Genomic DNA, 27,591 nt, shown 5'->3' with positions numbered 1-27,591 from the left:
TTTTCTTTTTACGACGCTACTCTAAATCAATAGAGTTAGTTGCTGGTTGTTGGGGGGTTTTTTTGGTTTGTTTTTTTTGTTTGCTTTGTTTTGTTTTTTGTTTTTCCTTAATGCGTTTTAACCAGTAATCAACATAGGGATTTAGGATGCCTGACAGGCAGGGAGCCACCAGCCCGGAGGAGCACAGGCTGCCGGCACGCAGCTCCGCGCTCCTCCGGGCGGTCCTTCCCAGGGAGCGCGGGGCCGGGCGGGGCGGGGACACGCGGGGCGGGGCGGGGAGGCGCGGGCCGGACGCGGAGCCGCCGCGCGGGGGCAGAGCTCGGCGCCGCGGGTCCGTGCGGGTGCGGAGCGAGGCTCGGCTGTGCCGCCGCGCAGCGTCACTGGGATGGGGCTCGGAGGGGAGCCTGGCGTCGCCTGCGCGCTTCTGGACGGAGCGAGCCCCTCTTCGGCGCAGGGCAGCTGAACCCGCTCGCCGCCGAGCGGATCGCCGGGACGGGATTCTTTTAATTCCCAGGAACGCCGCTTCCTCCCGTTGAGTGCGGCTGCCGGCCGCGGATGTTACAGTAGCTTCCCGCGGACGCGGGGCTGCCGGGCGGCTTTGGCTGTCGGGGAGACGCCGGGCCCCGCGGCGTGCGATGGATTGAGGCGCGCCCGCCGCGGCCCCATCGATGCGATGGAAAATCGGGGGCTGCTCTGCACGCTCTGCTCCCTGGTGCTGCACGCGCCGCTGCTGCTCGGCGTCACCGGTGAGTGGGGGCTCGGCGCTCCCGGGGCTCTGCTGGGGCGCAGCGGGGCTGTTCCGGCGCGGAGCCCCGCGGCGGGCAGCTGCGGGTCGGTGCGGCCCGGTCCGGCTGCAGCGCGCTGCCCGCTGCGCTCGGAGCCCGCTCCCCGCTAACCGGCTTCGTAACTCTGTGTTCCCCTCCCAGCCACCTTCACCGAAGTTCCCAAAGATGTGACTGTTAGGGAGGGAGACGACATCGAGATGCCTTGCGCTTTCCGAGCCAGCGGATCCACCTCTTATTCCTTGGAAATCCAGTGGTGGTACCTCAAGGAACCGGCCCGAGAACTCGCACACGAACTGGCTGTCAGCATCCCTGGTGGCAGGAGCAAGGTAAGGGGGACGTGGCCGGGAGAGAGCCGGCGGGCACGGAGGCGGCTGGAAACAGGGGGCAGCGCGGCCTCCGGGGAAGGGGGAAATTCGCCATAGGAATATAAGGACAGCGTCTTTAGGGCTGTAACTAGAAAATGCTTAGAGTCCGGATGCGAAACCGCGAGCAAGGGCTCGAGCGAGGTGGCCGGAGAATAGCTGGGGTTGGAGGCTCGGGCAGCGCGCTGAGGGGGGCATCCTCGCGGGCTGAGAGCTCCGCCGGCAGCTGCGGGAGCGGCGCGGGGCAGCGCTGTGCCGATGAGCGCTGAGCGGGGTGCGCGCGTACACCTGCGTGTGGAGCTCGGCCAGCCGTTTTCACGCAGTCGGGTGTAGAAATTAAAATGCATGAAGTAGCGTTAAATCTTGCGAGTTCCCTCCCCCTAGCGAGCATCCAGGCTCGGGGGCGGGCGCCGTTCTGAACGCTCCGCCGCGTTTCCCCGGAACGGCTGGATCGCCCCGCAGCCCCCGTTCCGGTACGATGCCCCGGGCGGTGCCGGCGGGGTGCGGCCGGGGAACGCTCCGCTCCCGGCTCGGGTACCGCTCGTTTTCCTGCAGCGCTCCGATCGAGATGCGCAGCTATAGGCGCTGAGCTACTGCGGTGCCGCCTGGATGGGGAAAGTGTAACTCAGTTGTCAGACAGGGAGATAAATCGCTTGGATTTAACCTCGTAGAAAAGCCGCGAGTCGCTTTCGCCAGAAATGATGGCGGGGTGCGCGCGGAGCTGATGGTACATCGGCGAGAGCTGTGACATCGCTCGAGTTTTACAGCACTTAGCGGGGACAGCCCAACGGCGGACGGTAAAGACTGTGGTGCGAGCAGCGGGTCCGGGCTGCGGGTCGGCGCTGCCGTAGGCGGCGCGTTTCGCAGCGCGGTGCCGGGAGCTGCCCGTGGGCGCTGGGCGGTGCCGCCGAGGGTGCAGTGCGTGCCGCCGAGGCGGGCCGGGCTTCGTCTTCCCCCGTGCCATGGGCGGGGATCTACTCGTCCGAGTAACGGGGTGGGAGGGAGCGCCGCTCCGCGTGCCGCCGGGACGGGCTCTGATCTCTTGTTTCTATTCCTCAGGCGGCGAACAAGGACGCGACCAAGATCAGCGTAAGTGCAGCGGGCGCGGCGCGCACCCCGTCTCGCCCCGACCCCACTGCCGGCACCGCACGGTGCAGCCACGGTGTGGCGGCCGCTCCCTGCGGGCGGGGGGGTTCGGGGAGGGGATGTTGGGGCTGGGGGGGGCCTCCCGGCGGCTGCTACTGCCGCCCAAGCGCGGGGCCGGACGGCTCTGCGAGCGGTGAGGGTGGGGGTGAGGGGGAAAGGGGGGAGAAGAGGGGCGGGGCCGGCCCCGCGGCTGAGGCTCCGTTCTTTTGCAGACGGTCCGCGTGCAGGGCAACGACATCTCGCACCGGCTGCGGCTGTCGGGCGTGCGGCGGCAGGACGAGGGCGTCTACGAGTGCCGCGTGGCGGACTACAGCGACGACGAGACGCAGGAGCACAAGGCCCAGGCGCTGCTGCGCGTCCTGTCCCGCTTCGCTCCGCCCGATGTGCAGGCGGCCGAGGCGGTGTCCCATATCCAGAGCGGGGCGGCCCCTCGCCGCCACGGCCCCTCTGGTAGAGCCACGCCGCCGCCCGGCCCCGGGCCCGGCAAGCGTCCGCCACCGCCCCCCGGAGAGCGGGGACCCTCCGCCGCCACCGCCGCCTCGGCCTCGCCGCCGCCCGGACAGGGGCAGGGCCGGGGGCGGACCGCTATCCTGCAGCAGCAGCACGGCTCAGGTAGGCGCGGGGCTGCGCGGAGGGGCGGGAGGCCGGGGCGTGGGACGGCCGCGAGCTCAGCCCCCCCGGATCCGCTGCGGGGTGAGCGCCGGAGGCGGCGGTGCGGTGACGGTGCGTGGGGGCGCGCCGTGTCGGTGCTGGTTGCGGCTGTAGGGGACCGCGGTCCTTCGCGCTGTGCCCGAAGAACTCGGTCTCTTCCTCACGCAGGAGTCGTGTGTTGCGGTGACACGTGCGAGGCAAAGCGGCCCGGCTGGCGGCTCGTGCGCACCGGGCGGTGCTGCTGCCGCTGCCGGCCGTACGTTTCTGGACTGCACTGAATGCCGAAAATAAAATGCAGGTGTTACGGCCGGCGGTGGCGGTAACGGAGAGATAAGAAGCTGTGAACGAGATAGCAGGATGTGGGAAAGCGTTTTGTGGGAATTCCCAGGTGGGGAGCCATGCTGCCGGCTGCGCAGCGGCAAAGCTGGAGCCGCCTGCTGTGCGGTGCTGCCGGCATTGCTGGCGCTGCTGCTGCTCCGGGAAAGCACAGTGCCAGGCTCTCAGTCGGGGCAGCAAGGTAAGGTGTAGAGCAGCATCTGCTGTCCTCTGCTTGGGGAGGAGACTCCTTTTAGGTTTTTGCTGTGGTGCTCTGTGAAAGCAGTGTCTTTTTGTAGTGTAGTGTGTTTTCCACAGAGAGGACCGTGGGGTGAAACCAGGTGTCGACTCAGGTGGGGCTGCAGGGCCCGGTGCTGTCCTGGCTGAGCCTGGCATGAGTGTACAGCACCTCTGAGCCTGAGCTCAGTGACAGATCAGTGCTGCACGTCTGTGTGTAGTGACTGAATCGTGTAATGTGGTTACTCAGAAGCCTTCAGCATTTGTAAGTTCTTTTGTTGTACGCAGGGATGTTTCCTCTGCACAAAAGCAGAAGTGGGCTCAAGCACTGGGTGTGCTGTTGGTGATGAACACACTGCTGAAGCTGATGGTGTGGCACTGGCTGCCATGTCCCCAATTAATTGAGATCTAATTCTGTTTCCATTGCAGCAGAGCCCTTCCTGGTATGTTCAGTGCAGCAAAGTAGGGCCTCTCTGTGCTGTATTTCAACACGATTATAGACAAAATGCTGCTTTCAGGTGTGCTCTTGTTGGCTTCAGCAGCATGCATGCCGTGTGGGGAAGGTGATTCTTTGCATCATCTTGTTGGACTGAAGCATGAATGATCAGAATAAATGTGTCTGTCAAATGTCTGTCAACGAGATGCCTTAAAGAGCAGAGTCCCACCTGATGGACCAGGCCATAAATGGAAAACCCATAGTGTGGGAGAAGTACTCTGATACTGTGTTTAAGAAACAATAGTGATCAGTAATGTCACAGTGTGCAAGGGAACAGATCTGAGGCGACAGGCTGCCCACTGTGCCAGGAATACTGCCTGCTCAAATAGCCTTCTCTGTTGAAGCTACAGTATAAAACCTCAGTGCTGTGATTGCGTGCGACTGGAAAAGATCACTGCCCCTCTGCCAGTAAGGCAGGCTGACGTGGAAACACAGCACTTCCTGAGGGAGGCAGAGTCTGCTGGTAAACTTGTTGCATTTTGTGCCATAAGAGAATGAGTGCTTCTAAATGAAAGGAAAAATACAACTTTCAATTTAAATACTTGTACGCAGGTTTAATCTTTTGCTGTAGGGAGAAAGTCTGGCGCAGCAACTTGGGAAGTGTTCTTTGTGCATAGCAGTGTGGGCATTGCTGAGCTGTGTCCAGGAGGAGGAGCAGGTTCATCTCCTGTGTGCTGGTGCTGAGATTAAATAGCAAACAGCAATTCCACATCTCATAAACGTGAGCAAGGCACCGAATTCAGGAGTCAGTCTTTGTTATCTGATAGTGGAAGGACAAACAAGTAGTTTATTTTATACTGCCCTTCCAGGGGGTAAACTGGCTGCATTAGGTCACTCTGAAAGTAATGCCTCCTATTTATTTCCATAAAAGCTACAATAGATACAAAGAGCACAATTACACTCTTTGATAGAGCACGTTCTCAGCTACAAACCTGTGGTTCAACAGAGTCAGCGCCCTTAGCTGTGCGTTGTAGCCAGCAGTGAACTAGAGCTGTGTCAATGGAGGTGACACACTGTTGCTGCTGCTGGAACTTACCACCCACCCCTCACTGTGCTCACACCACCGTGTGGTCTCTGTAAGCATTCAGTAGACATCAGGGATGTCAGTGGGTGCAGTTTTTTCCGCCTGGAGGACCGCAGTGTCACTCCTTTGCTTCATCCATGCTCCCATCTCGGATGCCATTCAGAGTGCCTCTCTGCTGCTATCTGTCACACAGCAACAGTGTGTAAAGCAATGCTGGTGGGAAGGTTCAGCCTTTACTGCCACACCAACGCCACCCACCTCTGATCTCGTGGGCCAGTGTAATAAAACAGGAGGCATTACTTAGGGAGCAGCGCTTGTATGTGCTGCCAAATGGTCTCCAAAATGAGTGCTGTGCATTGGCTGAAGGCAATTTTTAGTTTAACTTCTGACCAGAATGCAGATCAGATGGTACAGCTTCCAAATTCCCTTTTATTTGTTTGATCTCCAGCCACAAAGCTCTGAAGTGAAATATTTAAATAAAATAAACAAAGATGGGAGTGTCAAACAAGAAACTGTGCTTCATTATGCTTGGAGTGCTCTAGGAAGGACACAGAGAAACTCATGTGTTATGCAAAGATGAAATGTTCACAGCAAGGAAGAAAGTAAGTCTTTGCTTCATGCCTCTCTCCTGCCTCTCCCTCCACAGCCTTTCATGTCTGCAGCAAAGGAGGGCTGCTCCTGCCTGGGCCTGGTGTGGGGGACTGCAGAGCAGGGTTGGGTATGCTGTTATCCCATCTGGGAGCAGCTCCTGGTGGTGCTTGGAACACCCAGCTGAGGCTGGAGGCCATGTCAGGAGTGGTGCAGTTACTTGGCTTCCACTGGGGCTGAGAAGCAGCAGGTGTGTTTTGTTGTGCTGCAGAGATGGGAACAGAAGCACAGTTCCTTGAGGATAGGGAGCTGGGCCTTGCTGGAGAGCTGTAGCTGAGTTGGGGTTAGCTTTCACTGCGTTTGGGTCTGGGGCTCTCCAGGATTCGTCAGAATGTGAGTGGCTGTGTTTGCTGGCAGGAGAAGCAGCCAGGGCAGCTTGTGTGTTTGATGGATGCGCTTTGCACAGTGCAGCCTGAAAGGGAAATCTGTTCTGTTGTACCTCCCAGGCCCCTACTGCCTGGGTCTCCTTCGCTCCCCCTGTGCTTTTCATGAGACCGACTGTGAGCTCACACGCTGCTGCTGCTGTTTATAGATAAATGCATCCTGGGTCGCTCACATTTCCCTCTGCCTTAAATAAAGGAGCAGAACAGAGTGCTGTAACTGAGTTACCAGGCTGACCTCCTAAATGTCACTGGATAATAAACACGCAAAAAGAATTCTCATTAAATACACATCACTAGCACTTCAATATCTGGGCAAATTAGACTCCTTGGGGACAAGTGAGGTCAAATATCTTCTTTTGTGTGCGCACTATGGAGTAATTCTTGAACTGGACAAAAGCACAGACTGCAGCAGCATCACCTCAGTGCGTAGGGCAGAACTGAGCTATGCTGGGCTGGTTCTGAAGGGTGGCAATGCAATCTATTGGAGTCTCCTCCTTTGAGTAGTTCGCCCTTGTTCTCCAGAGGGATGGGACAAACAGCTCAGGCCCATTCTGTGACAGCCTGCATGGTGTCCTTGCAGAACTTTGAGTATTGTTTCAACTTCTCTAATGTATTCAATTTACAGATGAGAAAATACTAAAAAACAAAGTGACTAAATGTAATGAAAGGGGCATTCTAAGTCGTTCTGATGAATGTGGCTGTTGTGCCTAAAGCTGCTTGAGATGTTGCTACAAGGTGACTCGTTTGTGAATGAAAAGCTGAAGTAGATATGAAGAAAGCTGAGTGCACCTGTGTGTCTTTTTGCATGAACAAACAGCACTTTGGTTGGGAATATCCATGTACCGCTGGGTTTCTTAGATAACGTTGGCAAAATGGAGTCTGAGGGTGCAGTACCAGCAGCAGGCTGTGTAGTTGGCAAGACAGGCAGTAAATGTTACATCTTCACCACCAGGGATGCAGCTCTCTGGTGTGTAATGTGACGCGTGAGCTGTGCTGTTGTGATGTTTCAGAGGTGTGCTCAGCAGTCACCGCACAAAGGAACGTCGGGGCAGTCTGAGAAGAACAAGTTTGGAGAAGGCCATTGCTGACACTGGTCTGTAGTTGAAAAGCCAACGAGGCAGGAGCTGCATCTTGCCGTGGTCGCATGAAGGTGATGTTCCAGGATCTGATGGGACTGCCGGCAGTGAGAGGGGTTTGATTTAGCTTGCTAAAGCAGAGAGAGTGCTGGCAGGTTTGCTACTGCTGTTTATTTTGTGTTTTTTAAAATTGGATAATGGCAGAGCAGTGCCCTTTGTCAATAATAAATAGTTCAAGTAGGTTTGTATTGGAAAAAACAGAGTTGTCAGTGGAATGGTATTATTTGTCACAACAGCGGTTAACAACCGAGTATTTTATATTGCCAGGCTGTTATCAGCTGGGAGGCAATTTTATTAGCTGGAAAGCAGCAGTTTGGCAGGGCAGCAGCTGTGCTCCATGGAGAAGTCAGCGTGAGCGCTGAGTGCGGGCTGCTGTGCCCAGCATCAGGGCACTGAGCTGCCGGGATGTGTGCTGGGATGTGCGCGATGGCACCGTGCTGCTGGGAGCTGCAGCGCCACACAGCTGGGGGCGGCTGGCTGCAGCCTGGGGCTGAGCAGTCCGGAACACCCCTAACAGGCATCATCTTCTGTCTGCTGTTTCATTGCCTGTTGCTCACGCCTAAGGTTCCCCTACCGTCTGTACTACTTAATACATTTTAAAGTCACATTTATAACCTGATTCCCTTTCAGGCCCAGGAGCTCGAGAGTGAGAAGGCCCAGAAGAATGTCCCCCATCCACAGCTGTTCCCTTGCTGGCTTAGGCTGTGAAGTTTTATTTCCCTGAGCCCTAGGGCATGGCAATACCTTCACTGAGCTGCCAGCTAGCAGTGTGTAAGGTTGGCAGGGGCTGTGCAGCTGTGAGGGACACCCACAACACCCCTGCTGGTGTCCAGCAAAAAGGCCATCCCTCGGTGCAGGCAATGGACTCTGCTTTTTTGCCTACTTGTTCTCAGCACAGCATTTTTCCTTGCATCATCACATTCTCTGCTAATAGACTTAGCTTTGTTCTTTAAGTATGGACTGGATAGGGTTTGGGGTTTTGTGTTTCGTTTTGTCTGGGGAGAAAAAAAAAAGAAAAAAAATTCTTAGATTATCTGCACTTGGATTTGCTTAGCTTTGGTAATTCTGATTGGAATGATAATTGCTACTATATTGGCAGCTTGCTGCTAATCCTGCTCAACTCAAAAATACTCTGAAAACAGTGAAGTGAGAACTAACACATCTTGCTCTTTACTTTGGGGTTGCAAATATTTACAGCTCGTGTCACATCCACAGAATGTGAAATACATGGATTCCATCTAGTGTGATCTCTATTCCAAGTCTTACAGCGTTGACTTTCAGAATTCTGTGGCTGCATTATTATTTAGCCTGCGTGCTTTACGCAGTGTGGCTTTTTGGTTCCCCTACTTACGATGAAAAACTTGAGAATATGGCGCAGGCTTAAAGCTCAATAGCTGGAACCTCAACCCCAGCACTTTCAATCAGCCTCATGATTTGGGTAATTTGAGTTGTGGTTCTTGCTGTTTGCTGTATGAGGTGGAACTGCTCCCATAGTTTTGCTGAAGAAGGATGTGCAGGGCTGGGTGCTGATTTACTGCTAAGCTACCACTAATGTAGTTAGTTATTTTTCTGCATGTTTTAGCTCAAAATTCATATTTCACCTAGTCACATTAAAAAGAATTTTGTATCCCATTTTTCAAGTGCCAAGGAGTAAATTAATGGTCTTCAGTATTGTTAAGTTGGGTTTAGATCCTGGAGCTGCAGGAAATTCTGGATTGAAACAAATTCACAGCTGCACGTTTTGGGTCTGATTAATCAGATATCTCGTGTCTTTACTTCCCACTGAGCAGAGATCACAGATACCAAGGCAGAAATCTGTTTATAGAAACGTGCTACAAAGTAGAGACCAGCTGCATGTCTTGAGAGGAAAACTATTGGCTTATTTACATTCAGACCAATATAAAGGATTTAGGCTGTATAATGTATATAGAATGAATGACTCTTTCTCAGTATTCAGGATACCTTCCTCTTCTACCCTGGCACAGTCCATAGCAGCTTTTGCAGCTCATTATAAATCAGTGCAGGTGTTTTCATGAAGCTTTTCCTTAATTTCTGTGAGAGGATGCTGGGGTGGTGGGGCTGCTCGTTTGGCTGTGTGCAGTCGGGGCTGTGGTGCCACGTGGCCCAGCTGCTGCTCCCTCAGAGCTCAGTGTGCCACCTCTGCCCCTTGGTAATGGCACGGGGGCTTCAGAAGCACCGGTAAGACTGGCTGCTCCACGGGGCTTTGGCTGCCACAGAGGGGAAGTGGGAATGCTGAGGGAAAGTGTGCCAGCTCTTCCCTGCAGTCCGTGTCCCTGCTTGTGACTTCAGTGGAAGATGAGTTTTTACCTTTTGACAAACACGTCATGTTTTTCTGGCGGTCTAAGAAGTAGAAGTATTTCTTGCTCACTGCTTGGTCTGCATTTCCACACGTTCATCAAATCTGCTGCTGGAGCCAGAGCTCCTTCTGTTTGTTAGTGGCCTTATTGTGGTTCCCTTGAAATGAGCTCTAACGTGATTCAAAATCCACTTCAATAATTGAAGTGCCATAAGCAGCATGGACCCAGCTCCTGTCCCACAGGCACTTGCAAGCCAGCTTCCAACAAAGCCCTGCAGGACTTCAAAAAATCAAAATTGCAGAAGAAATGGTTTTCTTGAATTTCCTAACAGAACAAACTTCTCTTTCTGCATCATTTCCTTGCAGTCTGATTTTTTGTTTTCTAACTTGTCTGTAACTGTACGATGCATGTGACCTATTTTTCATACCACTGTTAAAGCAGGGGCTTCAGGGGCTTCAAGAGGGTTAAGGTTGTCAGCAGGAGCTCCCAGGTTGCTGGGATACTGTTTCACAAGAAAACAGGATTCCCCATGCTCCATAGCAGTGCTGTCAAGCCTCTGAATGCTGCAGATCCCGTGCCATCCCTGCCACCAGTGCAGTGGAGTACCACTAAGACACTGAACTTGTATCTTAGATGGGCTTTTCTCAGATGTAACCAGAACAAAGAAATTGAAGAACCAGACTGCTACAAGAATTGCTACAGAGATATTCTTATCTTCTTACCAGTGCCAGAAATGGGCATTGTGCTGCAGTCTCTTTAGAATTCCTGAGCCTGTGCTCCATTCTCTCCACAATCACTGCCATTAGTTCACAGATATGGATACAGGTAAGTGTCCAATCATGTTCATTTCATGAGGGCTGTGCACTCCAAATGAAGACACAGATCCTACTTGAAATACCTAAACCTGGCGACTTTGCAATGTTAGGAGTAGTTGTCACTTACTTTTGTCACAGGATATTTTGGCAATTCATTTCTATGTGGGGGTCTGTGTGCAGTAGTGGATGTCAGAGGAGAGAAGGCGGGCAGATGGTAAAAACTGGTGTAATGGAAAAGACGTGAAATGATGACATGGTCAGGAACACAGCATGTGTCGTGCCACAGGGGTCTGAATGGAAGGCAGGATGATGCACCTCGTAAGATCGAGTCTCGAACCGCACAGTAACTCTAATGCGGTACAGCCTGTTGCCTCTAGTTCAGAAAGTGTATAGTGACTTTAATAATGGTGTCTTTTTAATTAAGAACTTCTAAGCAGCTCTTAGATCTGAAGTTTGGTAAATTCAGTTCAGTGGAAGTGCTCCAAATTTACGTCGGTGAGAGAATGTGCTGTACCTGGGAGGTAATGCCTGTAATGAGCCTTGACTGACAGTCCATAGAAAACTCCTATTTCTTCCACAGATGCGAGACAGTAGGGACAGCTTCTCAAATGGAGAGAATAAATCAGTCTTTATGGTCAGTTTGGTCCCTGACCTCTTAATGAAATGCCAGGTTTGAGATATTTAATTGAACACTGGTGTAAGGAAATGGGCTGTTCCTGTGTGGCCAGTACAAAGAAATGTCTGGTGATGCTACCAACCAGGGTCCCAGTTCCATCCTATGTGGGCAGTCAAGTTTTAGGTGTTACATCATAGTTGAGGAAAAGGGACCTTCCAGCTCTGCATTAAATGTGCCCCTGCATCTTGCCGCCTTCTCAGAAAGAAATACCAAGGGTCTGCTCAGATTCTGGGAAGAAAAATAGTGAACAGCTGGAAAATGTTTTGGCCGTTGGTTAAATATAGCTAGTAAAAGAACCATCCCATTTTTAATGTGTGACACAAGGCAGTTGGCTAATTAATGGTTGTTTTCAATTGGATGAACTGCTTTAAGTCAAACTTTGATGAATGTTCACACAAAGCAAATTATTAAATAGAAAACTACAGTAAAATGTTATTATGTTGCAAATGCAAAAGAAGGATGAGTGATGCCAAGGAGCAATTCACCATCCACCAACAGAACAATTTGTTATTGTTCTCCTTAGTGGTAAGACTCTCCCTTTAAGCCATGTGTATATAAATAATTTAAAAGCAAAATTGTAAATCTGTGTAGTAATAAATAAGCCTACAGAAGGAAAAAAAACCCACTATCACATCAATATTCAAAACATAAGCTAAATATGTTTTAAGTGCTTGTACTTTGTAAATAACTGTATTCCTGATTTAAAGTCTCTGAAGAATAGCCCTCTGTTCTCAAATCTGGGTCAGATCTCATGTCCAGATCCTGGGGATGAAGACCACACTCTGTTTATTTACATCTGCAAACGCAGCAATGTATTAACACAAGTCAAAACTTTCACCGAGGCACTAAAAGCAGGATTGAGGACACGAAGTCCAGCTTGTTTATAAGCAATGTGAGCTATAATGAAAGTGCTTCAGGTTAACTGCGCAGGGAGAAATTAATAACAGTTCTCCTTGTGTTCAGAGCGGAAGAATTCTACAGTCCTGTGTGTCTGCTTTTGCTGCCCAATGTATTACAGCACAGTAACACTGAATTGGTATGGAAAAAACAAAACTTGTCGTCGGTGTTTGGTAAGAATAACTTAAAAATGATTTGTAAAAATACATTTCACTTTTATTTAACCACTGAGATTCTGTTAACAGTCTTTGAACTCCAGTTCTGCATCCACATTAAGAAGATGGAGAACGTAGCTTAAAAGTAACAGCAATTTCTGCAAAAGAGAAAGAAAAAATAATTTTTGCATTAATTCTTAGCTCTGCATTGAGATTTAAACTAAGCTGGTACGTGAAGCTACAACTGACATGATTTGGGGTGGCAGGTGTGCTGTGACTAACGCTGCTTTCCATTCCAATACAAACAGCCTTCACCTGGTGTCCTTTGCAGCCCTTCAGTTTGATGATGGTCGTTAGCTGTGAGAGCCAATTACACCACGTTCTGTTCGTTAGTGTTTCCAGGGGAATTACCCCCCTACAGAAGTGCAGCTTTCTTCCTGAGTAACTGGCAGCACACACTGTGACTGGAGTTCTGTGCTGAGAAAACCAAGTTCAGCTTTGCCATGGAGAAAGGGGTCTTCATGGCATTTACATTTGAACAAATACTGATGGCCAGATCTTCACTGCAGTGGTGGGCAGGTACAAAGCTGGTGGAAATTCGGCACCTCTGAGTGCAGCTGCCAGGAATGCTGGCTTCTGCCAGGCTGCCCTCACTGTTCTCAGCACAGGGGTAGCAACTTGGGCTTGTGCTTGCAGCTGTGCTGTGACCCAGAGGTGAGCTTGGAAATGGGGATGTGTTGGCTGCAGTTATGGGTCTGTCATGTCAGTGACTGCAATCTGTGATTAAGCACTCTGCCTTCAGATATCCTGCAGTGTGTCAGACTCAAAAAAAGAAGATAGGCCTTCAACTTCAGCCCTCTCCATTCAGTTTTCTCTATGTGGTGCAGGTAGGTTTGTTTTTAAGGTTTTATCCCTGCTAAAACTATAGAATACGTTAGTGAATTGACTGTATGTTTCTAAGGAAAAATAATGAGGCTAGACAGCATTCATGTACATAGAAATAAATGCATAGTGTTTGCAGCTGTGTCCATGTGTGCCAGAGGAGCAGATCCAATCTGTGCTTGGAGATGCTGTGTTAGCAGACGTGGGCTGGGGGAGGCTGACTGGCCTTGCAAGGTTCTTGCTCGATCTGATAGCTCAGATCCTTCCCTGAAGAGGGAAGATGTGCCATGTGCCCTGCAAAACACCATGCTGCAGCCGGTGTCACCAGGACACCACTTTGTCTCAGGGCTGTGTTGGTATGTGGACAGTTTGTTAGGTCTGATGTTCTGCTGTGATGATAGGGAAGCAAAGGGAATTGCAGGGAGTCACGGTGTGCAAGGGGCAGCTGGGCCCAGTACGTTGTGTGCACGCTGCCACCCTTCAGGTAGTGCTATGCTGTGTGTTCCTGAGGTGATGTCCTGCCTGCCAGAAGTGTGCTAGCTGCTGCCCATGGCAGGTCTGAAATGAGAAATGGGGCACGGCAGCGTTGCAAATATGGAGACGTACTTAGAGTACCGTGAAGACTCCTGATGTGTTTCCCCTCCACTTTTAAAGAGTCCAGAGATGTCTAAAGAGGTTTGTTACTCACTTCTCGGCTTCTGCTGCTTCAATAAACGTTCTGTTTGCAGCAGAGGACAGATGTGAAACATGCTGGGAAGGCTCACTCATATTGGCAGCAGCCTCCATCCCAGCAGCAGTGGTGCGAGGGCTCGCTGCTGGGATCTGCTGCATTGCCCTCCTGGTGCAGGAAGGGGCTGCTTTTCCTGCCTGCCGTCTCCAGGGCAGAACCTCCCTGTGCTCAGCTCCCTAGGGCTGGGCTCTACGGCAGTGAGGGCAAATCTGAGCAGTGAGCAAGTGTGGGGGCTGGTGATGGTCTGTCCAGTGTGCTGCCCAGGACCACGAGCTTCAGCAGCTGCTGTGCTCCTGCACACATTCCTATTTAATTTTTTTTACAAGAATTTACTAGTTGCTTTAGCTACCTGAGTTGTGTTAGTTCATGATATTCAGCTTTAAAAAGAAAAATCCTGTATTCGTCTTAATAACCTGCTGTTGCTAAGTAGGCAGCCCTTTGCCACATGTGTCTGCATGCAAGGACTTAATTAAAACCTTAATAACTAAATAATCTCTACAGTCTAGGTGTCTATGAGATAGCACACTATGGGGACAATAGTTGAGTTCCTCAGTTGCACAACACATTACAGTGAGCTGGTTTTTATATTGGATAATAATACTCTAGCTTTGCTGGTGAGGCATATATATGAGGCTGCCTGAGCAGTTGTGTTCTCAGGATCTTGAGGTATTTCCTCTGATCATGCCACAGCAGAGACATTCGCCTCCTTGAGACCAAGACTAAGGTATGTGAGGTATTTGCCTGAGGTGAGTTTCCTAAACAGAATTGGCCTCATTGCTTTTTTCAAGGATACTGAGCATAAAAAATAATAACTTCAGTACATTAAGAAGTGGTTCTGAGGTCACTTTTCTGGTTGGCTGTCTGTGCTTTGGGTACTGGGAACTCTGGTGCTCAGTCTGCAGGCTGCCCTGACGCAGCTCTCATGCTAGCTGTGGTGTGAGGCTGCAGCTGGCCTCCTGCCTCTGTGTTCACCCTGGTGGAAGCAGCCCAAGGGCACACAACGCATCAGTCACAGTGTGCAGCCCGATATGCTGTCACATCACAGTGTTGGTGACAACCATACATGCAACTCCACATTGCCGGATGTGAAAGGTGGCACTTGCTGGCATTTGGGGGCCCAATCACCTGTGGTTGTGGACCAGTCCAGGCTCATCTGTCTGCTCAGCAGGGCTTGGGGGAGTGAATGGCAGCAACCTTTTGTCCTGCTGCATTGCTGCAGGCCGTGCCAGGATGGCACAGCTTCTGCATGGGATTTCTGCCGTGCTGGTCCAGTGTGAAGTGTGACCTACATCAGTGCTGGGGCCTCACCATGGCTGACAGAGCTGGAGCTGTGCACCTGGGCCCCAGGGCTCAGCCTCCTGCACTGGTGAGGTTGGACCACAGTGGTACACAGTAAATTCCTCTCTCTTTGGCATGGGTAACTAGAAAATAAAAAAAACAGCAAATATCGTAGTGTGAGCAGATAGGAGGCAGGTACAGCCTGTTCAGTTGCAGCACAGACTCTGATGGCATTTCTTGGTGTGAGCCAATGCACGGGTGCCTGCCCTACCTGCAGCATCCCCTGCAGTGTGCCACTGCTGCCCTGCCCCCCCTGCGTCACATGAGCTTACCTCATAGGAGAGCGAGCAATCCTGCCATTAGGACCAAGTGTCTGTAAGGGATGTGTTTCACACCTGACCTCTGTTTTTCTGTAGTTCCTGTGCACGTTTTTAATTTAAAATTCTGCTCTTTCCTATAGAAGGTAAAGAAGATGTCAAGGGCTTGCTGTTCCCATTCCAAATGAAATGGGTTCGTGTCCTGTTAATCAAGGAGCGCGGCTGCAGCATTTGTCATTTCCCTTTAAAATAATGGGTGGTTGATACCTGTCATTTCCCAAGAAACTATATACCAGATTAAGGTGTATAGAAATAGAAATCTCAATTGCTGGTAACTTGGCCACAGCCAAGTTTAGGCATACCATTAGTGATGCATAATGAAATGACCTGAGTGGAGTTAGATTTAGGAAGGGGAAGAGAAAGCTATTAGAGTTGGATAGCTTGAGGATACTGTTTTACTATTAAAATTAAGCTTCTGAGCCCTGGCTCTGATGTGATAAAAATAAATCTTCCTGTATTTCTCTTCTGCGTTTAATCTTCTGTATTGGAAAAGATAAAAAATAAAATCTCCTTCTTTCCCTTGTCTCTTTTTCTAGGCACAGGACCTATTTATGCTACAGACCCACTCCTATACATGTTCCTGTTAATACTGCATAATCTTGTACATTTATTAGTAAACCACTGATGGACTACTTCCTTCACTACTCCTCAGCCAAACAAAAGGAACCTATTTAAGAACAGGACAAGCCCCTGACAAAACATTGCCCACAGCTGGAAGGATGGACAGAAAGAGACTGAAAGAAGCATGATAAATTCCACATGAGGGGAAAACATATTTTTGGGGATGTCACAGAAGGTAAACCACAAAAAATAATGCATCTAGTTTCCAGACCCTATGGTGTAAGGCCCTGCTCTGTGCACAGCACCTATGGTTTCTCTATTTTAATGTAATATTTTTCTTTTCTAAACCTTTCCTCTGACTCTTCAGACTCTTCATTTTGCACGAACTGTTGAGCAGTTATCTTTATGACAGTATGTAAAGATGCTGGGTCAAAACCCTTCCTAAGAAAGGAAATATTCTTAGTAGATTGTGTTTAGTTTTTCTGAATTTCCTTTTTCTTTTTTTCTTTTTTTTTTTTTAATTAAATTATTTCTTTTGGAGACATTTTAATTGAAAAGGTACATCTTACCATAATTAATAGGCACTGCTGATAATATTTATTTTTAAATGAAGATTGGAAACAAGGTAAGACATTTGTTTATAAACTGTATTGTATATTGCTGAATAACAGTTGAATAAAAAGATTTTGAAATAAAGTTTCTGCAGCTGTGTGTGACTTTCCCATTGTTCTGAGGAGGATTTGTGGCTGTGTCCCATTCCCTAACTCGTCCCAGCACAGCCGAGGAGAGGTGGTGCCCAGCAGATGAACTGGCTGCACTCGCACGGCCCCGTGCCGCTGTGTGCTGCAGCTGTAGCACGGTGCGGCCACTGCTGTGGGCTGCTGGGGAGCTGGGGCACATCATGGGCTCTGTGTGCCAGCCTGACACTTCCAAGGTAAGTAAGTTCTTCTGGAACTTTGTTCAGACTTTGTTCCAGTAGTGGTTTAAAATATATTCAGTTTTTTAGGATTACATAGTTGTGTACTTTTTCTTAGCAAGAGTTTGTTCTTATGAACCAAATGCTTTTCTACAGTAAATAGAGTTAATTAATTTTTGTTCAAAATGCCTGTTGTTTTGTGTATAATGGGATAACCTGGCAAGGAATCACAACTTTCTTTAGCTGCATTTATTGAAGCACTTTGAAATCTCCTGTGCCTGACTGTGGTTCTTGTCCTGTCATTTATGTGGCATTCTAGAAAGGACCTTAATTGTGGAAATGGTAGAGACAGGTACGGTGCCAGCAGACTGTCAGCAGAAGGCGTGGAGCAAAAGCAGGACATGCTGGCTGCCTCAGCTCATGCTCCCCTTCTAGGAGAGGATAGGAAGGGGGTTTCAGTTTCTCAGATGGTCAGCATTTGCTTTTCCTAGGATTGCCAGTCATAGTGAGGGACTTGTGCTGCCCACATCTCATAAGTGTGAGACCAAAACACGTCTGTGTTCCCTGCGTGCTGCTGCACTGGCACAATGAGAAGCCCTCCTGCTCTGGGGCGGACTCACCGTAGGGATCTGCAGGTGATAAATTTTTTTATAAGAATTTTCATCCTCTTAATTCCTGTTGTATCCTCCGGATTGGGGAATAATCCATCATCATCTCACTGAAAGCAGAAGTGCTGTACAGAAGGACGTGGGGAGATATCTGCTGCGAGCCGGGAGGTGCCCGTGTGAGCTGGTGCCCAGCTCCATCCTGCCCGTGTGTGCAGAGCAGGGTGAGCGCTTCACAGCGTGAAAGGAAACGGCAGGTAGAAAAAGACTGGAGTGCTGGTCCCTGCCACAATTAACTCTGACGTTTAATCCTTGTCTGGAAACTTGTTCAAGGACAACCGCTGAAGGCGGGGCTCTGCATGGAGCCTGCCATGTCACAGGAGCACGGAGCTTTTGAGTAATGGCTGGTGATGGAAGGGAAACCTGCCCAGGTTTGAACTGTGTGTCCTGGTGAGCTCATCCCTGCTGCTTTTTCTCAAGGGCAGTAAGTATTTCTCAGTGACCTGCCTTCCTTCTAAGAGAAAAAACCCTAACAAATTTTTCCACAAGAGGAAGAAATACATCTGTCTAAATTTATCTGAATAAACAGCTGAAACTTGAAGTTGCAGAGCCTGTCTAGGAGTTAACAGTGATGCTTTTATTCATTCTGACTGTACCTCAGTGTGGTCTGTTGGTAATGAGATCAGTTGCTTTGCCCTGATACTTTTGTTTCATCACTAACAAACAGGCTGTGTTATTTCTTGAATTGCATACTGCGTGCTTTGCAGCAAATCTGGGAGGAAATGCGTTATCTCGCATTTGTCATTCCCCTCATACTGTAGACTGTTACCTGTGTAGGCATGTGACAGAATGTGGAAGTTGTGTGCAGCAAAAGGAGTAGAATTAACAAGATCCTTTTGATCTTAATCGTACTGAAAGCAAAAAAGTATTAAATCTGCAACTAAGTGTAGCACTGTTCTCTGAGATCAGAATTGTATGCTGCTGCAGGAATAACAATTCCTGTATTCTCATTCACTCACAGTACAACCTCAGCACTACTGAACAACAACCTGAGGCTCTGATGAGAAATCTAACAAGAGCAGCAGGCTGCTTTTCCTTCCACTGAGGAACACACATACAGAGGTTACTCATTCCCAGCAAACAGAACTTCGACAAGAGAGCGCCTTGCCAAGAGAAGCTGCCTCAACATTCAAAAACACATGGAAGGAGTCCTCCAGGTTTTGGGGTCTTTGCTTCTACATTTCATTCAGCTTTTTTTTTTTGCCAATACTCAGTCTATGTTTGGGGAAACAACAAGCTGAAAAGGGAGGCTGCAACTTTGGTATGCAATTTGGTCTTCCAGGAGCACTCAAAAGAATGAGCGAAATTTTGTTGGAAAAGAAGTACAGAATTGGTAGCCTTATTGCCTGTGAGTGCATTAAGGGCTTTTGCTAAAACATCTGTCCTGAGCACTCGCTTTTCTGAAAAGGGCAGCTGCCTCACTTCTGCTGATTATATTTACAAAGGGCAAAGGCAGTTTTTGCTGTACCCTTAATGGACAGAGGCTAGTGGCAATTCTTGCTCTTTCATAAATCTCAGCATTCCTACTGGTGTCTGCTGTCAGAATCGATTAGGAGCGAGTGCTCGGACTGCAGAGCCGTCGAGGGACAGAGCAGACCAGCACGGAGCCAGGCAGGAGCTCCCCCAGCACTGGCAGTGGCCTGGCCGTGTCCCCAGGCAGCGGGGGGAGGCAGCCCCTGGCCCCTGCTCCTTGCAGCAGGAGACAGCACGCCTGCAATGCCAGCAACGGCTGAGCTGGGAAGCGTGAGCGATGGCTGCGAGGGGCCAGAGCTGAGTCATCTGTAATATAATCATAAGGAAACACACATTTTTCCTGAGAGAAAATCAATAGAACTTTGCACTTTTCCTTGTAATATTTCCAGCCTGTGCCATCAGCCATAGTTTGCTCACAGTTATACTGCTATAAATTCACTGCAAGTTAATGGATTCCAACAAAAATGAATGGATTTACAACAGCATAATAGATCTAATGTTAGAGCCATGCACATGTAAAAATAAGTGGAACAAAAGCAGATTTTACACCACATGGATCACCTTCAAGATGCCAAGGCCTTGCAAGGAAAAAGTAGAATTGCCTACTGCCAGGTACGCAACACACCGAAGGGAAAGGTGGGTGATGGAGGGGTGCACACACACAGAATGTAGGAAACTAACTGTGCCATTTCTCCACTTCTTCCGTAAAACATTTTGGACGTTCCACACGTCTCATGTGGCATTACTAAGAAAATAAATAACGTGCCCCCAAAGTTGTGTGTCAGAACTGGGCTGGTTAATGTATGAGCTGCCTCTGCTGCATTTGTTACTCCATGGTAAATTTCATGCTTAGCCAGAGGCTGCCCAAGTCCATTGATTCATTATCCTTAAACTTTGAGCAGTTATTAGTCAAGCTCCCTCCAGTACATCTATTTAATAAAGAAAAGAACAGAAAACTGATGGAATCAAAAATGCTCAAGTCTTAATTAGTGCTTTTTAGCAAAGACTGATTGGAGGGGTGTGGTGGGAATATGAAATTGCAGTGAATGTGCTTACCTGATTCCAGCAGCTGCTCCTTCCCTGAGAGGATGGGCTCTCCCAGCCCTCAGCCCTGCAGCCTGGTGCAGCTCTGGGCATCTGCACCACCAGCTAAGGGAGGAACCATGCTACACGCCCTGGGAGAGAACTTAGATACCAATATACACAAATTATCCTGATTGATTAAAACTGTTTGGATGGTAAAAATCCTCATGGGATTTTCTTTTCACAATTTTGGGCTTCTCTGGTGTTTTTGTTCGCTAGCAAAATGCACGGGAAATGCAGGCTCTGTAAAAGGCAGAGCTGGGGGCTGCACACAGGGAAGTGTTTTGTTTTAATCCACACAGGAGCTGTAGTTACCTGGTTACCACAGCAAAGTTACCTGGTCCTGAAGTGAAGGGAGTGGGAGTAAGGCTGGGAGAAACCCAGCAAGGCACGAGGGCTGCAGTGCTGCACGCCTGTTCCCCAGGCACAGCCCTGGGCTTGACAAGGCAGAAAAGAAGGGTGGCATTCTTTTTTAGATCATCTTTCTGAAACCCAACAACGTCTCTTAAGTAAAAGATGGATTTTACTGTAAGTAGAGCCAGCCAGGAAAAGTAATTTGGTTGAGATCTGCATCACTGACAGTACAAAACATGACTAGAAAAAATGGCCTTTTCTTAGCATCTATGCCAATGTTAACCAACGAACTGAAGTTTTCTATTTTACCTTTGTTGTCTGTTAGCCTTATAATAACTATAGGCATTTTGGGCATTCTAAACAAATCAGTCATAGTAAAGCTGAATCAAAGAGATCTGCTAACGGATTGTCCTCGTTGTTGGCTGTAGATTTGTCTTCCTGTTACTGTTAAAATGATTCTTAAATCTCATATGTAAAATCATCTTTAATAAAAATTAAATGAACAAGGTCTCAATAAATAACTCAAAGATGCTTAGTCTACCATAAACATAAGATTTAGCTCTGAATTTCCATGTCAGAGCCTCCCCTTAACATGTAATTTATTTACTTGTCCAGGACAGCTGCATTTCAGTGCTTCCAGAGTTGTCAGAAGTGATCTGTGTGACTGAATGTGTCAGTGTGTCATTAATCAGCTGCTCTTTGCAGATCTGAAAATGTCATTGGCCCCATGGGAGCTTCTACGCTGTCGGAGTGTGAAAGAAGAAGGGGGGTTTGTTTCATTCTCCCTCCCCAGAAGAGCAGCATGGTGGGTTGCTCGCACCTAGAAATGAACACCAAGGGTGCAATACCTCAGTTATGTCTTGGGATGTGTGGCCTCCCATGGCACAAGGCAGCCTTTGGCAGTCATTGCTCTGAGAAACTAGAGAAGGCACTAAGAGTTGTACTGGGAGAATGAGTCCTCTGGGTTCTCTAGAGCATCACCAGTGTGATGAGTAAGGATTCAGTTTTTCTTCTCAGCTTACCCAAATCCCCTCTGCACTAAAGGATAGTGGTGGGCCTGAACTGCCAGGTTCCCAGAGCTGTGCCTGGTGCATCCCAGGAGCCTCTCAGTCTCCCACGCTGTTTTGGGAGGAGAGCTCCTCCCCAGCCTGGAGCCAGCAAAGGTAACAGAAACACAAGGAAAAGTCACCTGTATTAGATCTCGAAGGCGCCTTCAACTGCCTGAGGAATTTAAAGCCTGCTTTCTGTACTTAAGCTGAGCAGTTTTGTGACTCCCAACAGGAACTGGGATGTGGTTGAAACAACCCATGCTTTTATTTTACCACACGTGAACATACATTGCTCTGAGCTCTGGAAAGCTGGAAGCACCTAATCAGCTTGCCTTGCCCCAGCTATGCTGAGCAGTGTGTCAGCTGGGGAGCTGCACTTGCTTGGGAGTGCTGAAAAATCTTTGGGTAAGGACACAGGGTGCACATTTACATCTCAGTCAGGCCAAGGAATAATACTGAGTGGAGGTCTAGATTGAACTGTGCCTGTCAGTGATGCCCACTGCCTTGAGGAAAAGTCAAGAAAGGCTGCAAGACAAACTATCAAATGCAACAATGAAAATGTACAAGCTGATTAAAGAAACACTAGTTAATCTAACTAAGCTTAAATTCCTACTGAAGTCAGCAGTGAAACTTCTTATTTAGTGAATTCTTTTGTATGACTCCTTTAATAATTAATAATACTGGCATTTCAGTCCCCAGGGAAGTAAGCAGGGTTTGACAAGGCAGAAAAAAACACAAAATTAAGTATGTACTGGTGCTCTGATCCAGTTGTGAGTTTGTAGGTTTGGCTACCTTGCAGTTTCTTCAGCACGTAGAGAGATGAAGAACAAAGCCTAACCTTTGCATCCAGAACTGTGGGAGCTCAACTAAAAACAAATAGGAGTTCAGAAACACACGGTATGCACCTGTCAAAATCTGAACTGCAATGTGATTTAACAGCAAGACTTATCCAATGAAATTGGATTCAAGTTGCTACAGTGTACAAAGTCTAAAGTTAAAAAAAAATTCAATATTTTTCAAGAACATAAAATCCTTTTATTAACCCAGGAGTTAATTAGTTTGAAACTAGATAGGTGTTATGCTACTTACTCTAGACTAAAGTATTTCGCTAGAACAAATAATCTCAGAAGCAAATACCTGGAGCTTTGCTGGGTTCAGGAAGCATTTGTCAGTGCAGTCATAAATGTGCACGGGAAAGTCAACTAAGTTTAGGATCATTACCCAGGGATAATTCAAACCTTACCACTGCCATTTCTTGGAGCAGCACCAGACAAAGGACTGCTCAGTGTTCAGCCATGAAAACACCATGTGTTCCACGCAGCACGTTTCCCTTTATCCAGAGCTTCTGTTGCTGCTGGCATTTATAGAGCCTGGGAAAAATCTCCGTCTGATCTGTTTACAGCTGGGAATGTCACTACAAAACGGTAAGGGAGGAGGGGATGTGATGTGGGAGCCTGCACGGAGCTTTTACCTGCGGACACTGAACCTCACCTGCTGCAGGATCACTGAAGTAGGAGACAGCTAACAGCCTGTGCAGGGAATGCATTAACGTCAGTTCTGCGGTCATGCCAAAGCCATTTATTTTTATTTGAGCAACCTATGTTCCCAAAAGCCAGATGAAGCTTAGATCAAGGAGACAGCTGAATAAGCAGGAGCAGCACAATTTGCCCATGGCTCAAACTTCCACTCTGCTCTAAAACAAGCTCCTCTAAGTCAGAAGAAAACTGCAGGTTTTTCCTTCATATGCTGAGCCAAATAGCAAAATAAGGTCTTTTCCCAAATAAACTCACTGAAAATGATTTTTCCCATGCATCTACCTAACTGGGTTGTGATAAAGTGCATAATTCAATGCTATCTAGCCTGAGGGCTTAAAGAAAAGCTTACCTCTCTCTGCAAAACAGAGTGCAGATAGCTGATGTGACAACTGCCTATCTGCAGGCTGCAGGCTTTCAAAAGAGCAGGTAACACAGGTGCACTATCTGACCGCAGCTTAAATTCTGCCCAAGTCATGCCTGCTTGGTTCAGTATACTCAGTCAATGGCCGTTAAGGTATTAAATAGCCACAATGCACAGCTTATTTCAAAAGAAAATACTTTGAACAGCACAGGTGACTCCTGTGCACATATTAACAAAAAACCAGGACATAGTGAACGAAATTCAGTGTAGCCACAGTAATAACTGTAACAGAGAAATGCTGACCCTGACTAATGAATGGTAGCACCTGGCTATCGCTGCTCAGGAGAGATTAGGTTCTTTCCATAAATATTTCATATATATACACAGTATATTTTTTATTCAGCTGCCTCAGACCAAACCCAACATCTTGAGAGAAGTACATACCCCTTAAGCCCAGCAGCACAAAGTAGTCTCATGGCAATGGTAATTGCAAGTGGAAAATAGCTCCCAGTGTGCAAGATCTCTACTTTATTATATTGCGATGCATCTTCTTATTTTTCATGTGACTGGTTCATGTGACCCTGCCAGTATATAAAAATGCTGTTGAATGTTTCTTTTCTATTTTATTATAATGTAATATATGGGATGCTACAATTTTCCCAGTTACTTGCACTTGACTGATGTTTCTCTGAGAGTCAAAAAATTGCTACGTATATTTGACTGAGATTAGAATGTGTAGATTGTGTACAGCTGTATCCTGCTTTCAAAGTGTAGGATTGGAAAGCATCCATTAAATTGTTATTTTCAGTTATTATTAGATCCTAAATCAGTTAATATAATTACATTCCCATAATGAATGTGCAGCATTGTGAGGCTCAATGCTATATTTTCTATTGATCTATCTCCGCAACCTGTTTAGTGAAATAATTAAAATGATTTACAATGCTGACCTAATATCTTAGCGGTTTAGTAAATCATGGTGCCATGTGTGAAGCTCAGCCAGTTGTGAGCCCTCAGCCCTTGGCAGCACCAGGACCTGAAGTGGAGCTGCAGTGAGTGCTGTGCTGGGCCTGAAGTGTGCTGGAGGTGGGCAGAACCAGCTCCTCCAATGCTCAGGGAGAAAAAGAGGCTCAAACTGGTTTGTTTGTTGGCTGCCTGTGTTCATAGCACAAACATTTCAGGGTGCTACCAAGCTGAAGCACACTTTAGCTGTCATTTTCAGGCAATGTATCTTCACTTGCAACTTAAACATTCCCCTTTTCTATCCCCAGAACCAACCCTGAGTGTGTGGCCAGCAAAAAGAGGCCAGCTCTGGAGCTTGGAATTGTTACATGAAAGACAAGGAAAGAATAGGTGAAACAACTGTATCATTATTGTTGTTAACTTACAAGAAAAGACCAACCATAAGCACTTTCTCCTTCAAATAGGTTTTCAGGGCTCAGCAGGATTCAGCAGTGCCAAGACAGAGATACACTGAAGCAATGCCCCAAAGTATCTTAAAATCTCTATAGGTCTCTTTGATAATCTCAACAGGCCACAGGTAATTCCCCAGGCTCTAGAGAGGGCTTTTTTTCTAGCTCACCTTCCTTCATTTTGCTAGTGCAGTCAGGGTTCCCACGGAGCAAGGGCAGAAGCACAGAACCTGGAAGATAAAGTAGAAAGCAGTCGCATTAGCAAGGGTGGCAAGAGCAAAGTACATTTCAGGTATTATTACAAAAAGCTGGTAGCAATCCTTTTTCCCACTTAGAAAGAAAAAAAAAAAAACAACGTGCATTTTGACAGCTGCAGTATGGAGCCAAAAGGATGGAGCTGACTTTTGTGGGATCAGGACAGGCTGCAATGCGAGGCTGGCACAGACAGGGCACCCCATGGGGACGGCTCCCATGCTGAGCACTGCCCTGCAGCCACGCCTGGGCAGGGGGCACAAACCTGACCCCATCCATGACACGAGGAAAGAGCCCGCAGCTCTGCAATCCGCTGGCATTTGAAACATCATTTATAATGTCTCCATTTGGAATTTGTGTGGCTGAACAAGCCTCAAGCTTGCTTTCAGCATCCATACATTTCTTTCAGTTTTATTCTTTTGCATAACTATACAAAGAAAGGAAAAATGTCTGATAGAAACTTAAAATTTTGAAGGCAGTTGTCAAACACTCTTTGCAGCAGATGTCATTATCCTCCTTCCTGACCCTAACCTGCCACTGTTTTTCTTTTGCTTTAAATGGACCTGTAATTTCACAATGTGCATTCAACTGGAAAGATGTTTTTTGTTAAATAAACTTTACCCTTGGACTGACTGCACTGGGCTCTGAAAAGAAACACGTCTTGCTTATGACTGTTCCAAAATAGGTCTGAAATTCAAAAAGAACTGTTGCTAAATGGGCTGTAATCATGCTGAAGAGCAAGGGAGTATTCTTCCACAAAAACAAACAAACAAACAAACAAAACAGAAGAAAATAAACTAATATCTGTGTTCTGTTCTGCAGTCTCACTGCTGATAATTTCACAGATCAGAGGATTCTGTTTTCAGAAAGCAGCCTGCTGTGCTGCAGTGTGTTTCCAAGTTGAAACAACTGTAGTGGTGCCCTTGGTACCACACCTGGAAGCATCAAGAAGGACCTGGCTGTCCGAGGCCCCCCACACACCAAAGAACTGCTCCACAACACACTGCCACAAACCAGGGGGCAGCTCAGCAGCAAGCGCTGCAGTGCCAGAGCTGGTGGGACCCGAACAGAGACTTCATCGTTACTTCCAGCAACAACCCACCCCAAATTCAGATTGCAGGAGCGGTTTTACATACAAGGCAGTCATAGAATAGAGTCACAGAATCATAGAATCCTTACTCCTGCACTGCATCTCCTCTGTGCCTCTACCAAAGCATCTTTGACCTTAGGTGCCACATGCCATTGCAGCAGTCCTAATTTCACACAAATGTAACACAGAGAAAAATCCTTTTAAGCTAAACTAATGCAGAAGAGACTTGGGCTCAAGGTGTTTGTTAGCCAGGGCTCTGTGCTCACTGACCCGTGGCAACAGCAAACATGGGTCAGCTCGGTTATGAGTCTGTGATTAGTCAATTCTGTTTAGAGGCTAAACCAAAACCATTCGCTCAGCCATTCTCACCCCCATTCTGTTTTTAGGAAGTACAAAGCGCTCAGTAGTCTCTACCTCCTGAAAAAACCCACTACTGGCAGGATGAAAGCCTGCCCCCCAGGTCTTCCCCACTGCAAAATATATAAATTCACCTCATGCTAAAATTAACATATATTGCTAAGGCGAATGAATTGCCGTATATCTATTAGCTTCCAGCATTTCCTGAGCAGGAACTTCATTTAATTAAACGCCTGACAGGCTAGCTCTCTCTAGAACCATGGCCACAGTTATTACTTTTATCTCTTTGGACACCTGCCTCTCACCCTGGTTTATCAGATTTCTCCCAAAGAGATGGACAAAGTATTCTCTGTTGTATGAGGCTGCGGGGTTTTGTGTTGCACTTTTTTTAAAGGAAAGGTTCTTACTGAAGCACTGAACTCAAACAAGCATTTTTGGTCTGTTCAATTATCAAAGCAGCACAGCAGCATTAACCCCCTCAGTGCCCGGCACACACCTTCACTTCAGAGGAAATCAGACTGCACGCAGGGAGATGAAAGCTTTCCAATGGGTCCTGGCAGCTGCCTGCCCTGAGCACCCTTACTAACGAGCGTGCCCACAGCAGAAAGCAAACCCATCAGCTCCTTTGATGTGTTTCCTTTCCTTTTTTCCTTGTACACAAACGTGGAAATACAGTTTTGACACCCAAGCATGTAGATCAGTGCCATAGCTGCACTCCACTGAGTGGGATCTGCCTGAATTCCTCCACCATGTTCTGGGCCAGTGGTTCCACTGCCACTGACACCTTTATAATTGGTCTTAAAAAGCTAATATATTTACAAGCAACACTGAAATAACCTCAGCCTAAACGAGTTCCCAGTATAGGCACTGCTGTTACAGCTATCCCTGGTAATTGACTGTGCCCTGTAAGCACTCCCCTGACAGCAAGGCTTGCTGTGAGCTGCCACCCTCCCTCTCTGCCAGCAGCTCAGCACACAGCCCGGGTGCTGGGGGCCATGACGTGACAGGTCAGCCAGCTGCACCACTGCTGCAAGGCTCTTCAGAAGCTGCTTTGTGGGGGCAGTGCCTTTCCACGAATCTTGTTCAGCCCCAGTTCCAGGGCCACACACACAAGGCGGGCAGGACTCAGTGCACCCCGGGGAACTGTGACAGGCACGTTCAAACCTGCGGGA

General features: G+C 48.2%; 2 protein-coding genes across 7 annotated transcripts in view; one reads left to right on the top strand and one right to left on the bottom strand.

Annotated features, from left to right (window-relative positions):
• The window catches only part of VSTM2B (V-set and transmembrane domain containing 2B), a 169,813-nt gene extending 153,245 nt beyond the window's left edge, over positions 1 to 16,568 (top strand). Inside the window, exons 2-6 of one of the 2 annotated variants that reach the window (XM_052686843.1) lie at positions 515 to 746; positions 927 to 1,111; positions 2,207 to 2,236; positions 2,506 to 2,905; positions 15,848 to 16,568. In XM_052686843.1, coding sequence (XP_052542803.1) covers positions 674 to 746; positions 927 to 1,111; positions 2,207 to 2,236; positions 2,506 to 2,905; positions 15,848 to 15,936 — 777 coding nt within the window. In that variant the 5' untranslated portion in view covers positions 515 to 673 and the 3' untranslated portion in view covers positions 15,937 to 16,568. The remainder of the gene's footprint in view (positions 1 to 514; positions 747 to 926; positions 1,112 to 2,206; positions 2,237 to 2,505; positions 2,906 to 15,847) is intronic. The other variant, XM_052686842.1, reaches the window with a different exon arrangement.
• Positions 16,360 to 27,591, bottom strand: part of LOC128082593 (protein C19orf12 homolog) — an 82,730-nt gene continuing 71,498 nt past the window's right edge. For all 5 annotated transcript variants that reach the window (XM_052686860.1, XM_052686859.1, XM_052686857.1 and 2 more), the window contains 3 exons: positions 24,891 to 24,950; positions 22,904 to 22,941; positions 16,360 to 20,112 (listed from right to left, as the gene is read on the bottom strand). The gene's annotated coding sequence lies outside the window, so the exon portion shown is untranslated. The remainder of the gene's footprint in view (positions 20,113 to 22,903; positions 22,942 to 24,890; positions 24,951 to 27,591) is intronic.

The sequence above is a fragment of the Tympanuchus pallidicinctus genome, unplaced genomic scaffold, assembly GCF_026119805.1.
Source record: "Tympanuchus pallidicinctus isolate F22 unplaced genomic scaffold, pur_lepc_1.0 scaffold22, whole genome shotgun sequence".
NCBI classification, from domain to species: Eukaryota; Metazoa; Chordata; class Aves; order Galliformes; family Phasianidae; genus Tympanuchus; species Tympanuchus pallidicinctus.
The sequence above is the reverse complement of the archived record's forward strand: the minus strand, read 5'-3'. Positions and strand labels throughout refer to the sequence as shown.